The sequence below is a fragment of the Anabrus simplex genome, chromosome 10, assembly GCF_040414725.1.
Source record: "Anabrus simplex isolate iqAnaSimp1 chromosome 10, ASM4041472v1, whole genome shotgun sequence".
Classification (NCBI taxonomy): Eukaryota; Metazoa; Arthropoda; class Insecta; order Orthoptera; family Tettigoniidae; genus Anabrus; species Anabrus simplex.
In genome coordinates this window covers 15510424-15525353 of record NC_090274.1, presented here as the reverse complement: position 1 = coordinate 15525353, position 14930 = coordinate 15510424, and the positions used below count along the sequence as shown (strand labels likewise).

The 14930-nt window shown below is 39.9% G+C and overlaps 1 protein-coding gene across 1 annotated transcript in view; it reads right to left on the bottom strand.

The window, feature by feature from the left end:
* Nucleotides 1–243: 243 nt before the first annotated feature.
* The window catches only part of LOC136882411 (STAM-binding protein-like A), a 46414-nt gene continuing 31727 nt past the window's right edge, over nt 244–14930 (bottom strand). The window contains exons 9-10 of the mRNA XM_067155046.2: nt 11159–11222; nt 244–4717 (exon numbers count right to left, since the gene is read on the bottom strand). Coding sequence (XP_067011147.1) covers nt 11160–11222 — 63 coding nt within the window. The 3' untranslated portion in view covers nt 244–4717; nt 11159. The remainder of the gene's footprint in view (nt 4718–11158; nt 11223–14930) is intronic.

The following is a 14930-nucleotide window of genomic DNA, read 5'->3' as shown; positions in this document are numbered from 1 at the left end:
TCTGCCGGCGATCAAGCATTGACACCAACTCGACCTGAAGTCAAACTTCTTTGCAAATGGATAAAGACTCCAACGACTCGGTGAGGAAAAGTTTCAAGAACTGTGGAATTTCCTATTCTATGGAAGGTAGCGAGGACGGCTATGTATGGGAAGGTATCCGATGGTGATAGTTACTACTTGCAAAGTGTTTTACATTAGCATTTTTGTAATAAATTTGCACTGGTAACTAAACATATGTTTTTTTTAAAATTTTGTCTTATTGGGTGACGGGTGGTATTCAGGATTATACGGTGTATATTTCTTGAAGATATAACCATTCTGCCTGACAGCTGTAATTTCATGTGTTCTTTGCATATGTTCAGGTATACGACAGACCGATCAACACTGAGGCTGATAGCATCTTGTTCTTCAATTCCCTGACTCAACAGATGCTGACCTACATGTATTTGAAACCAGTTTTAGAAGAAATCCTAGCAATCACGACTGAAAATATGAATGTGTTTTACCATAAAGTAACTTTAATATCATTTTCATACCTATGATGCAATAACTTTTGAATGAAGAGCAAAATTTTTGTAATTTTTCTAACTTCAAATTAATATATGTCTTCATGTTGTTTAGCATTGGGAAAATAATAACAAAAATGTAATTTAATTTATGGACCTCCTGTGCTGTTCAAAAAATTGAATAATTTGGTAAACATTTGTCATATATTGCAGACAGACTTCCTGAAAACAGTAGTGTAAAGACAACCAATTAGATTGTTAAAAACATTTGTAACAAAATGAGGCTGAAACTGTGTTATCTATGGAGTGTATGAAACTGTAAAAAAAATTAGTTACTGCAAAAATAAAGGTCTGATGAATACGGCCACCTTATCCAAGTTTTCTGTAGCAAGTTGGACAGTACCATTGCTTGGATTTGATGTTCAGATGAAGACACTTGTTCCATTCTTTGGTCTGGCACAATCAGATCCTTCAACAAATCACAAGTTCCACTTAGCTTATGGACAGCCTCTAACACCATTAAAAAAAAATTTGAACTCCCACAAATGTGCTCAAACTGAATGAAGATCAAACCCCATTATCTTGGGTTCGAAGGATCCTGAACTGGTATTTTCACTGCAAAAATGAAAGACGACTTCCTGTATGGCCACAACAAATTTAAAAGAGACATGGTAGAGTAGCTCTTGGACTTTTGCTGTGCCGAGAAAACAAGGAGAAAACCTTTACCTTTCGTTGAAAATTTGCTCCGTGTCTTTGGAAGAAAACTCGTCCGTTCAGGAGGAAGACTTCCCTAATAATACGAGCTGTGAAAGTATAAATTTAAGAAAAGTGTAAAACAGTGCAGAACATACATAACTTTCATGTCAACATTTTCCGGGCTTGCAGGAGCATATGATGGTCCCGACTGACTTCAATAGCGGTGAAGCTCATAGTGGAATGGAGTGGATTTGCAATTCCACCTCGTTATATAGTGCAGGCTATGACGCGCTGTTCGCCTATTGGTCCGCCATATTGGAGGGACGGTCGCTGATCGGCTGTTTTTCGGCCAATGATCGAAGCATTAAGGAACCCAATGTACAACTGATTGGCTAATCTTCGACCAATGATTGCAGCATTAAGGAGCCCGATGTACATCGACCTGCCTTGGTGGAGGCAGGCAACTGATAACCTGTTGCTTTTTCTGGTCTGTCGCGGCCATCGTGTCCTCCAAGATTTCAGGACTGGAAACCAGCCTTTCTTGCCTATTCAGATTGCTCCGTACGGTTGAAGCTGTTGGTGTGCACCAGGATTTCTATGGCTTCCCTTTGTAGCCAGGCGTGATAAGACCCAGTAGCTGACAGTACTTTGGTGTTGCTGTACTGTACATCATGACCTGCTAGCAGTGAGTGTTCAGCAACTGATGCTCCATCTGCACGTACCAGCTGGCTATGTCTGTTATACTCCTTCAGTCGGGTGGCGATGCTGCGTTCTGTAGTGCCTGAGTACACGTGGCCGCAGCAGCACGCGATCTTGTAGATACCTGCTGTGGAGAGAGGATGGCGCTTGTCTTTAGCAGACCTGCAGCTGGTTCCCAGTGAAAGCCTTAAAATCCTGGAGGACACGATGGCTGCGGCAGACCAGAAAAGCCAACGGGTGAACAGTTACCTGTCTGCGCCAAGGCAGGTCGACATACATCGACTCCTTAATGCTTCGATCATTGGCCGAAGAATAGCCAATTAGCAACCGCCCCTCCAGCATGGCAGATCAAAAGGCGAGCAGCACATTTTAGCCTCACTATATAACAAGGTGGAATTGCAATACCACTCGACAGCGCTGTGAGCTTCGCTGCTATCGAACTCAGTCGGAACCCCTGATAATGTTAAACGCAGTCTTCAGTGAAACATCGGGACCATCACACGCTCCTGGACCACGGCCTACAAGCCTGGAAAACACTGACATGATTTGTGATGCCTGCCATGAAAGCCTCAATTGGTATATACATAACTTTGTTCACAAGAAGTTAAAGCAGCTACCTATCTCTAGTCAGGTGAGACTTACAGTGTTGCCAGCCCTACTACATATAAAACACATAGAAACAGTACATTTCAGCATTATTTTCACCTTACATCATACAATGGTGTTCAAAGAGTAACAAAGGAAGAAAAAAATGACATGAACACGGCATGACAGGCCAGTGTGGAAAGAGAAGACGAGGGCGCATTCTCTCCTCGTCAAACCCAGTTCTTCTCGGTCCGTGACAAGCGCCTCTGAACTTGGGAGCATGGGTTGGCAGCCTGGCATTGCTTCCACTTGTGTCGGGCTCCTCGCTTTCCTATCCGACCTCCCTTGGTCAACACTTTTTCCGACCCCGACGAAATTAGGATTACGAGGCCTATTCATGCTGTTCGTCGCCCTTCCCCCTTTCTTCCGCTGATAATTTCTTTCTTCGAAGTGTCGGACCTCTTCCTTCTACCCTTCTCATTAGTGTTAATAGAGGATGGCTGCTCAGTTATACTTTCTCTTAAAAGAATAACCACCACCATCAGCAGAGCGGACATGAACACCCATTGAGGGGTCGTCCTGATAGATCTTCTGTCTTCTTTTGGAAATGTGGGGTAAGGAATAAGCTGGAAAAAAAAAAAAACATGAATAAAGGAAGATTTTTAAAAAAAGAGAAAGATGAATGCAGATAGTAAAAAACGAGGAACACGGGGCAAATGCAAACAGTAAGCGACAATGTTACCAAGGAAGATGAACCTCTTTCTCCTCACCTCATTCTCCAGTAGCAGTGATGCAACATGTTGAGTCAGCACTGGTCACAACATCTGGACGATCACACGAACGTGTAAGGAAAAGAACAACGGCACATGACAGGGATCTGGATCGCTCCATGTGCTGCTGGTTCACGATAACGCACGAGTAATAATGAAAAGGAACTTGTACTTTCATTAGTGACTGTTTACGTCCGTCCTCCTGATGAAGCTGGGAACCAGAAACGAGCTCATTGGGGACTGAGAAGAACCGGGATGGCGAGAGAGCCACACTAGTGGCGACCTGACATGTAACCGAACACAAGTCAGCTTAGGAAATCTTCTAAAACAGATTTGCAATAAATAAAAACCCCTTTGAGTTAATGTTTTCTCTCATTCTTCTAAATAAATACTTTGGGTATGCATATGACGAGCAGATTAGAGCAGATGTAAGATGCAATAGTTACGTAGAAATGAAAAGGTTAGCACATGATAGGGTGCTATGGAGCGCTGCATCAAACCAGTTGATGGAATGATGACTCAAACAACAACATTAAATATAAAATTATTCGCTGTGAACGGAAGACCAAAAAGGCCTCCTTACTCATCACATCGTGTTTATCTCTCTCAGCGTTCCGAATGCTTACACTTCTAGAGCGCAAGACATTAGCTCTTGTTTCTCATTCCTGCCTTGTCTCCTTTGCTGGTCCTCTGTCCATCACCAACCTGTCAATGCCTGTGTTCCAATCCTCTTTCCTAGCTTGTTATACCAAATTCATAGCAGTGGGATTGGTGAGCAACACAAAACACTTTTCCCCTCTTGTTCTCGCTCTTGTCCTCCCATTAATGAATTCTCACCTACTATTTAAATGCAGGGAGGAACTATTTCCAATCCCACAGCTATGAAAGGAGATTTTTTGGCTGTCAGCAGTACACCAGTAGAAAACTACAAATATACCACAATTTCAGTAGGCCAGACAACACTGCTTACTAATGTACTGCCCAGAAGAATCCACTCTCGTGCTCGTCTTAAAATGAAACAAAGGAACTGCTGGGCTCTCGGGGTCCATTGCATGCTCCGTGTCCCACAGAGACCGAGACGAGAACATTAGAATTCCTTCTGGAAACAGCACGAGATAAATTACATCAATTTCCGTTTACATACAAAACATTATAAAGCATGATGACGTACCTCACTTTGTCCTGACGGACACAATTTGTGAACTTAAAACTACCAACAATAACAGATACGCTCTGCACAGACGTGGAAGTTGTCACACCACGGTTACAACTGTCGTCATCGAAACACTCAGAGTTTATCCAACACATTGCACCAGGAATTCGGTTTTGATTCATAGCGTTCTTCCGATGACCTCAGAGGATACCCCAGTAGGTAGTGTTATTAACTCGTCAGTCTGTACAGAGCTTACAGCGCGTCACCCAACGAGCAGGTGGCAGTTCAAATCAAGTCTTGATCTCATTCTGCAATGACATACAACTTCAAACAAAAAAAACCAACAAGAAATAAAGATCTTATTTACAATAACTAAAAATAATATACATCAGTCCTTCGAAAGCCTAGTAAGCACAACTAAAATGGAGCGAGCAAGCTAGTTTGAACTCGTCCCCGGAAACAGGCTGCTTGTCTTCCAGGATCACATAGCAAATGGCAGTTAAAAATATTACAGTCGAAACTGTTGATTGCAACAGGCTTTTAATGACGTATTGGATATAATAGTAAAATCTAACGGTCCCGTCCAAATCCTATATCAACACCATATTTTAAAAAATTGTTTATTACAACATATCGCACAAAACAACATATTTTTTAAATCACATTTTCAGAGAAATGTATCGGCTCTAACGTCCAATGTTGATTTTGTTTGTTACGTATTTGGGGACTGCTGACAGCAATGTAAAGCTTATTCTCAAACTCTTGTTTTCAGTAGAGTGTAAATTTAAACTCAGTCTGTCCGTTAAATAGTCGAGCAAGCATCGCTGTGAAGATGTCACAAAAGAAAGGCAAAGTGTTTGATATTGAAGAAGAATCACGCATAATATGGCGATTAGAAAATGGGGATATCAAATTAATTTTGTACAATTTTGTAACAAGATTAAAGTTAAGAGTTCAAAAAAACATGAGTGAAAAAGTCCTGTATTTGCAATACAGTATTTGTGGATTGGAGCTGAGTGGAATTTTTCTTATAATCTTTATAATCTTTACACAGTACACCAATAACATGCCAGCAAAATATACAGTAATAAATTAGGAAAGACATATCAACAATGTAAACTGATCAATAATGTCACACACGATCTTGCCTATTAAACGAGATGTTCTCTTTCCCCTTCCAAATCGTACAAATTGTTGAGTATGTTACACCCAATTCCTTTGCGATACTGACGTTTGTTTCCCCATCTTCTAATCGCCATATTATGCGTGATTCTTCTTCAATATCGAACACAATCCAGAGTTCATCAGAAGGTGGAAAGCAACACAATAGATTCCCTCTGCTTAGAAAAACGCAGGAACACCTCACGAGTCAAAAGGCTAAGAACTCGTCCACAACAAAGGTCCACCCTCAGTCCAGCACACGGTAGCGATCATAGCAGAACAATGACCTTGCTACCAAGAAACTGATCTTCCATTTGCTCGGCACCTCTATCTGTTGAAGTCTTCAATAACAATGAATAAAGATTAATTAATTTTGTCTAGGATGTTAATTGAATGCAGTAATTGGTATTCTCATATATGAAAACAAAAAATAATATTTTTTTTAAAAAAAAATCTGTCTGAATGTTGTCTTAATCCTAGAACTGGCAACTATCAAATATTTGACATGTTCGAATTTCAGCAAGTAATTTTCTCAATTCTTCAACAGATGTCATGAGAGTCTACTTCTTAATTAAATTGAAATAACAAATAACTTGGTTCAACCTATTCAATACAAGTAAATAAGAAATGTAGTGTTACATTCTTAATTAATTATAAGCGGAAGCGGTACCGGTTTCAACCACCAATCTGGGTCATAATTAGCCGAATAAAAATACAAAAACAATGCTAGGAAAACAAGGAATTTAAGGATGCGTCTTTCACAAAAACCGTTGAAGAAGCAATATAAGATAATGGGGATTAGCACTGTGCGATTTTAAATCGTAAAATCTAGAAGAAGTAAGTCAGTCACTTATATGAAGTAAGGCGCAATCTTCTGAAGAGTAGCACAACACAAGCAATGTTCGGCACTGTGCCTCAAAATGTTTATGAGAAGAGGTGAACAGTTAAGTGAGCCAGCCTGCATATACTATTAGCCCAAAGTCACAACACAATTTTATAAATATGAAGTCCCAAAATTGTGTAGAAGTCGAAGACGAGTTGTTTGACTGAAGCAAGATGCTAGCTCCTGAGGATCAGCACAGTGTACACAATGTCCGGCACTGTGCTTTAAAATGCTGACGAAACTCGGTGAATATCTTAATGATCAAGCCTGTAATTGTTTTTGAGTTGCGAAAATATATATAATACAATTTCATATAATTGAAGTATGTAACTAGGATCTTGTAGATTCTTTAGAACAGTTGATCCTAGTTACATACTTCAATTATATTAAATTGTATTATATATATTTTCACAACTGAAACAATTACAGGCTTGATCATTAATCTATTCACAGAGTTTAAAGCACAGTGTCGAACATTACTTGTGTTGTGCTACTCTTCAGAAGATTGCACCTTACTTCATATAAGTGACTGATCTACTTCTTCTAGATTTTACGATTTAAAATCGCGCAGTGCTAATCCCCATTATCTTATATTGCTTCTTCAACGGTTTTTATGAAAGACTCATCCTTTAATTCCTTGTTTTCCTATGCATTTTTTGGGGGGTATTTTTATTCAAACCGGTACCGCTTCTGCTTATAATTAATTAAGAATGTAAGACTACATTTCTTATTTACTTGTATTGAATAGGTTGAACCAAGTTATTTGTTATTTCAATTTAATTGTGATACAGTTCAATACGGAACATCATGAAATTTTTATCTTTAAAAGTCTACTTCTTGCCGTTCTCGATGTCCACAGCAGCCAAGAGTTCAGTTTTATCCATGTTTACAACCTCTTTGGGCACAATTTTTCAGAAATAAACTAGTGCAGTTTTCCTACGATCTGCCTGAGCACCATTTATGAAGTGTTTGTAAACAATCCTTCAGGGACTCTGCTTTGCTATTCTAATTTTATTTTGTAGTTTTCCCGTTTGGTGCAAGTTATTTACTTCTGTATATACATTGTTATTTGATTGATTATATACACTTTTAGTACAGTGTGTGTCTAAATATGGCATATTCTCTTCTTTATGGAAAATTAGTAATGAAGTAGAGAGAAATGTGTTGCAATATGAAAGTGACACATGTGACTTTGAGGTTATTGAGAATGAACCGACAGATTCAGTCAGATTTGGAATGTTTATCAGCTATTTCTTCGCTTCAAATATCGGAAAGTGAAAGTAACGACGAACCTCTCATAACAACATGGTCTGAGGTCACGCCAGTACATTTCCCCTAATATTTTCAAGAATATTCCTTTTCAGACCGATGAAACTTTTCCTAGTGCATTACAGATACAGTATTGACAATCTGTACATCTCAGTTTGTTTGTGCCATGTTCCAGTTTTGTGTTCATATGACTGAAAATATTATTCTGAATTTAGGAAGTACACTTTTTGAACAGAATGTACATTTTTCTAGTCAAAATATTTATCCAATTTCGTGTCAACACGAAAATCTTCAGTGTATTAGCTTTATGTAGTTATATAAAACTTCGATTCATTTCATATCTTGTGGATGTTTTGTATTTTATTTAGTCAAGTAAACGCTGCCACCAAAGGATTTAACATTGCCAGTTCTAGGGTTAAAACATTGTAAAAATTCTTTGCATTGCTGTTTGATTGGGTTGAATGTATGAAATCAAATCTGTTCTTTTTACAAGCAAAACACCACATACTTAAACTGGAATTAAGTACTAAAAATATGGGCTTTAGTCAGTGTTTTATTGTGACCACATTGGTGCTAGGGTTGACAGACAAGGTGTTCGGCTTCCTGTTCGGTAGCTGCTGTCTAACCCCAGCTTGGGAACTGTGTCTATTTCTCAGAAAGTCAAAAGTGATGATGTTCCTGTCGACCTGCAACTTTATCCACTTCTTGGAACTTTCCTCGCAGACAGAAATGTATTTCTTTCTGCCAAGGTAATCGGTAACAATCAATGATGTGCCTGGCTCAATTTTCCTTTTTTTAATTTTTAAAAAATTTTATGCTGTGTGACCGATATTCCATTTTCCTTCTCAAAAACCTCCTTCCCTACAACTTTCGTAACCAGCAGCAGAGGTGGGATCAACGCCAGGTTGCAATAACGGTTTCTGTGGTGTCGCTTTCAAGAACAATGCCTTGGTGTCAAATGTTCAAATTAATACTTGGAGCAATTTTTATTTATATATTCATTGTTTGCATTGGACCATGACTGGAGAAGAAAAGGAACCCAGCCTACATTCTCACTAAGACACCATGCACAGAATTCATGTTTTCTGCATAACTCAAAGTACTTTTTGTTCTACAAGGAAAATCTGAACATGTCATTCTATTTTTAATTAAATGGTTTCTTGTTTGAGGTGTGCAGTTGTTAAATGTTCTCTGTTTCTTTTTTGAGGTGTGCAGTTGTTAAATGTTCTCTGTTTCTTTTTTGAGGTGTGCAGTTGTTAAATGTTCTCTGTTTCTTGTTTGAGGTGTACAGTTGTTAAATGTTCTCTGTTTCTTGTTTGAGGTGTGCAGTTGTTAAATGTTCTCTGTTTCTTTTTTGAGGTGTGCAGTTGTTAAATGTTCTCTGTTTCTTGTTTGAGGTGTGCAGTTGTTAAATGTTCTCTGTTTCTTGTTTGAGGTGTGCAGTTGTTAAATGTTCTCTGTTTCTTGTTTGAGGTGTGCAGTTGTTAAATGTTCTCTGTTTCTTTTTTGAGGTGTGCAGTTGTTAAATGCTCTCTTTTATTGGGTATTTTCTCAATTTTATTTAAATTAGTTTCAACAGAAATGAAGTAACCAAGTTGAAACTGTAAAGAAATGCCTTCCACTGTAACATTTTTCAACTCATTTGCATCTGTAAATGAGCTGCACATGCAGGCTAAAAGCAGCTGCCTCAAATTTGCGGACACATCTGCACAGTGAAATCTAAGAAATCTCACTTCGCAAATATAGAGGTATTGTTTAAAAACTCTGTGATTTACTCGTTGGGCTCACAAAGGAAGAAGAAATAAGTTGTTAAATTCTGACGATCCTGAAAGCGATCCAGAAGGAAGACACTTGCCAGCGAAGGTTACACCAACAGCTCCCACACGAGCTAAGACAGAAAAATGTAGCGGAAGAAGATAAGGAAATAGACGATGCATGCGGCGTGTGGCTCAGTGCCTCATACTCGACAAAGCTACTGGTGCACAACAGCTGTACAGATCAGCCTAAAAACTGCCTCCTTTTCTGCCTCACTTGTCTTGCACAACGGTTACAATAGTGTCAAATGTGTACGATTGATGAACAACGGCGAATCTTCAAAAGAAACAGAGAAGCGGGAAGTCATCAATCTTCAAACATAAGTGGGAGGCGACTTGTTTTTCTATTCCACAAAGGTGATATGCTAAACCTTCTTTTATTTGACCTTCCTCGGAACAAAATAGTAATTAAAAAATGCACAGAAGACATTCAACGTTTAAAAGAGGAATTTTCCACACAGTTTACTGACCTTGGCGAACTCTAAGCCCACCCCTGATTTTATCTGTTGAATCTTTTTCTGTCTCAGGTAAAGACATTCGACACACTTTGCAGTTGGAACTCCTAGAACTTCACAGCAATACCAGTCTCAAAGACAGTGTATCTGAGAACTCATAAGGTGGCGAAAGTGTTCTACTAACACCTGTGAAGTCTTCTATTGGCTTTACGGCTCATCAAACCCAGGCTGTGTGCCACTGTGTGCTGGCGTTTTCATGGGCATTTTTCCTGACATGGACAGAACTGTAGGTAACGAACACCAGCAGTGAATTACAGTATATAGCACCCCAGTTTAAATCTGTAAATGAACACAAAATCCATTAGAAAGGACTACTGTTACAAAAAATCTATTGCTTTCCATAAGTAATATGTGTAAAACTTTGTGTGTAATTTAAAGCTCAGATATTTAAACCAAGCAAATGAAGAAAATAAATTCATAATTGTCAGACTTGTACAAATGCTGTTCGCTGAAGTCGTTTTCAATGGCTATCCATGTGGTGCCAGGTGACAGAGGAAGACTGGTGGGAGCTCAGCGAGCTGGAGTACTTGTTGGTGCACTGAATATGAATAGGTCTGCTCTAGAATACTTCAAACAGCAAAACAGCAGCAACAAGCAGAGGGAAAAAACAACAACACCTTTTGAAATGTAAGTACCAAACATTTAACATGCACTAAACTTTCAGATTACTGTGCAATGGACTCAAAGCATTGCATCTTAAATAAACTATTATTGCCCCTGCAACCAATTCCTTTTAAATCCCGAGGATATGGAGGACATTTAAATGCTCAGCAGACAGATACGTATTTATCACTTGACTGGAAGACAAGCCCCTCTCTCCTGGGAACTGCCCAGAACACAGTAATTTACTTAAAGAAGAGAACTCTATTTCATGTTTCCTAACGAGCCACCTAACGGGACACAAGTCAGCAAAAAAATACCTTTAAGTATCAAAATTAAACAAATGCGGCCTCGTTATGTTCGTATTTCAACCATAAGAAGAAAGAAATATATGACCAAGCGCAATTTAACACGTCCCCAAAAAGGCAAAGAACTCGAGGTAGCAGGAACCGTTCCAACCCTCGACTCCGCTGTGCAGACTAGTTAACGAGCGTGTAGCTACCGTACCTCATCTCCGCAGGTCCACCACCTCGATGGGAGCGTTGTTGTCCAGCTTCGAATGTTCCGCCTCCTGTAAACAAACCACAGAAGATCAGTTACCAACTTTTCAAATAGTCTAAAAGTCAAAATGTACACAAGTTCGAGTCAAGCTACAGTTTCCCGATATGGAGTGGGAGTGAAGAGCTGCAGTGTTCCAATATAGAAGACAATGGTGTTGACTGGAGGAGAAAGCAAAGGGAAAGGGACTGAAAAAAATTGTGGGATGCAAATTGATGCAGGATTGGACACGGACACTATGCAAAGAGGTAATAAACATAACATTCGTATGCCCTCAGCTTTGGTGTGCAGGCATTTTAATTTGAGACAATTTAGATGGCCCGTTTTACATGTACAGGGTGCATCCGTCATGATGTTGCAAACTTTCAGGGATGATGGAGGACCAATATAAACAGCCCGTTATTGGACATCATAAATTTTCCAGCTAACTCATTCCTGGTTGCCAGTGTGCTAGGTGGGGCTAATCATTTGGTATGTAGCACACCTACCAAAATGCATGGCGTAGGCTGCCTGGAGCCACCGGCAGTGCCAATGCACTATGAGAGACTTTGTCTCATTTCCAGCATCATGGTAGGTGTGCTACATACCAACTGATTAGCCCCACCTAGCACAAGGGGGGCAAAACACTGGCAACCAGGAATGAGTTAGCTGGAAAATTTATAATGTCCAATAACGGACTGTTTATATTGGTACTATAAATTTACTCATTCAGGACAAATATTTCAGATTCCCTATGGGAATCAACATCATCACATGATGGAGGACAGCAAATGGATCCATTTGAGATAAAGAACCATATTCCGGAGTTGCTGAGTTATTATCCTAGCCCCTTCTGCTCGTCGGGATTGCCTCCCCTATTGTATTCTTAGCGCATGTAGTCCAGACCGATTTTTGCTTTAACTTTTGACTGCTGGCCGCAGTGGTGTAGAGGATACGGTTTTGGTCTACTAATCCCAAGTTAATGGGTTCAAACCTGACTGAGGTCAGTGGCTTTTAAGGGAGTTTTAAGGTGACAATCCCATGTCGTTGACTTCCGGTACGTTAAAGAACTCCTGCAGGACGAAATTCCGACACCCCGGCGTCTGTTAAGAATGGACGGACGTAAATAACTTGGATTACTAATAACTTTCGACTCAAACGTTTCTGGACTACAGTTCCTTATCTGAAATTGATCCATTTGCCATTCTCTATCATCCCTGAAACTTTGTAGCATCATAATTTCCCCTTATCCAGCTCCTGCCATGTCGGGGTATTTATGGCTCTTCTCCATCTTCTTCTCTCCTTCCACCATTCCTTTTCCACGATCTTGTCCAAGTCTAAATTTCATCTTCTTATGCTGCTCTTCACTGATTCAATCCACCTTGTTCTAGGTCTTTCTCTTGCTCTCTTGCCCTCGCACTTTGCCTCCATCATCTGTCTTGGAATTCTATTCTCCTCCATTCTCTTTACATGTCCAAACCACCTTAGTTTATTCTTTTCAACTCTCTCATTTAGCTTACCTATCCCAACTTCCTTCCTAACATCTTCATTTCTCACTCTGTCTTTCCTATCATACTTCTTAGGAATTTCATCTCACTGGCTTGAATTCTACTCTCTTGCCTGCTAGTCAAAGTCTCAGCTGCGTAAGTCAGTATGGGTACATAGTACATTTTGTACATTATCTCTTTACTTTTCCTTGGTACTTCTTTGCTCCAAACAAGTTTTCTTACACTTTGGTAGAACGCATTACTCTGCTGTACCCTCCTGCTAATCTCCATGCACCCTAGCATTTTGCAGTAATTCACTGCCTAGGTATTGAAAACTGTCCATAATTTCCAGACTCTGACTTCCAATTTTCACAGTACCCTTTCCTTGCCATTCCCCTCTCGACATCACCACAGTCTTACTTTTCTCTGTACTGATTTTCATGCCATACTTCTCAATTTTTTTGTTCAGTATATCTAGTTGTTGTTCTTTCCCCAGATCACATCATCATCTGCAAATAGCAGTATCTTCATCTCTTTATCTCCATAGACTTCCTTTGTTTCCTTTACAATTTTGTCCACGACCATAATAAACAAAAGAGGTGACAGCACACTCCCCTGTCTTAGTCCAGTCTTATTCCTAAACCATTCTGTATTTCCAACTGGGGTCAGTACTCTGCTAACACAGTTGTTGTTCATTGCTTGCACCATTTCTAACATTTCTCTTCCGAGTCTCCTTTTAACCATGATTTCTGGGGATACTATCTATGAAAGTCATGACCAGATACTGACAAAAAGACAGGAGAGTAAAATCTAGGCTAGTGAGATGAACATTTTAAGGAGTAAGATAGAAAAGACAAGAAGGAAACTGGAGTAGGAAAGTTTTCCAAGAAAATGGAGAGAAATAAAGTGGAAAGAAGATGGTCAATATTGAGGTGGTTGGAAGTGGGAAAGAGAAACCATCTTGATTTGTACACTTGCATGTTCCATTTCCTTTACTTGTAATCTGTCATACACAGGGGCTACTATAGCAATTCTCCATTCATTTGGTATAGCTCCTTCATGCAAACAGTAATAAAATAAGTACTTCATGATTGAAAACCTACAACCTGTTTCCCAGTCACTGACCGGGTCAGGGATGAAATGAATGAAGCCCCCTTCTTGTGGCGAGGATAGGAACCGTGCCAGCTGCCGAGGCCTGTCGCACTCCTCTGGGGCAATGATTAATGACCGACATATGAAATGAAATGATAATGGACAGTGTTGCTGGAATGAAAGACGACAGGGAAAACCAGACTACCCAGAGAAAAACCTGTCCCGCCTCCACTTTGTCCAGCACAAATCTCGCATGGAGTGACCAGGATTTGAACCACAGAACCCAGCGATTAGAGGCCAACGCTCTGCCCCCTAAGCCACGGAGGCTAAAAAATAAGTACTTCACATATGGTACTATATCCCAACCCATTGTCATTAGTCGTCAGCGGTGGCTGTAATTCGATCCGAGTATATGTAACTTCTTCCTGCATACATTGACCAGTTCAACTCAGTTTATGGATGTGTTTGCAATGACTAAACAGACCAATCCTGGCATAAAACATACGTCCAAACAAATCACACCGAATGGATGAAGGAGGGCGGAGTTGTAATTGAGAGACTTTTCTTGCTTGTCGCTTGGCCTCTTGATGTCTGCGGCATTCTATTTCAAACAAGTTGACAGTGGTGAATGTAGCGTTCCGCCACAGTGTCTTTAGTAAATCAACAGAAATGTTATCGATTCCAGCTGCTTTTCTAGGTTTCAACTTTTGTTGTTATTCTTTTGAATGATCGACTTATTTCATCCGTTGCGACCAGGCTTGCTCAACTGTTGGGTGTAGCTCCTTTATTTCCTCCAACCAGGGGGTACAGTGGGTACCTTTCTTTTTTATACTGAGCACCAAAGAATTTCTTCAGTATCTGTCTCACAGCCTGTCTGTTCCTTGATACCCTTCTCGATGATGATGATGATGCTTGTCATTTAAAGGGGTTCAAACTCCAGGTCATCGGTCAAAATCCATCCACTGACCAGAATTTAAAATGTGATTACGAAGAATGAATGGATGGATATGAATTTAAAACAATCAGTGGATCCGACCCGCAATGCTCCACATTCCCAGAAACTAGTGTTAAACAATAGTAGTACTGACCAAGGGACTGCTTCTAAAGCACAATCCTGAATCGATGACGCTTGTTGTCTAAAGGGGTCCAAACTCCAGGTCATC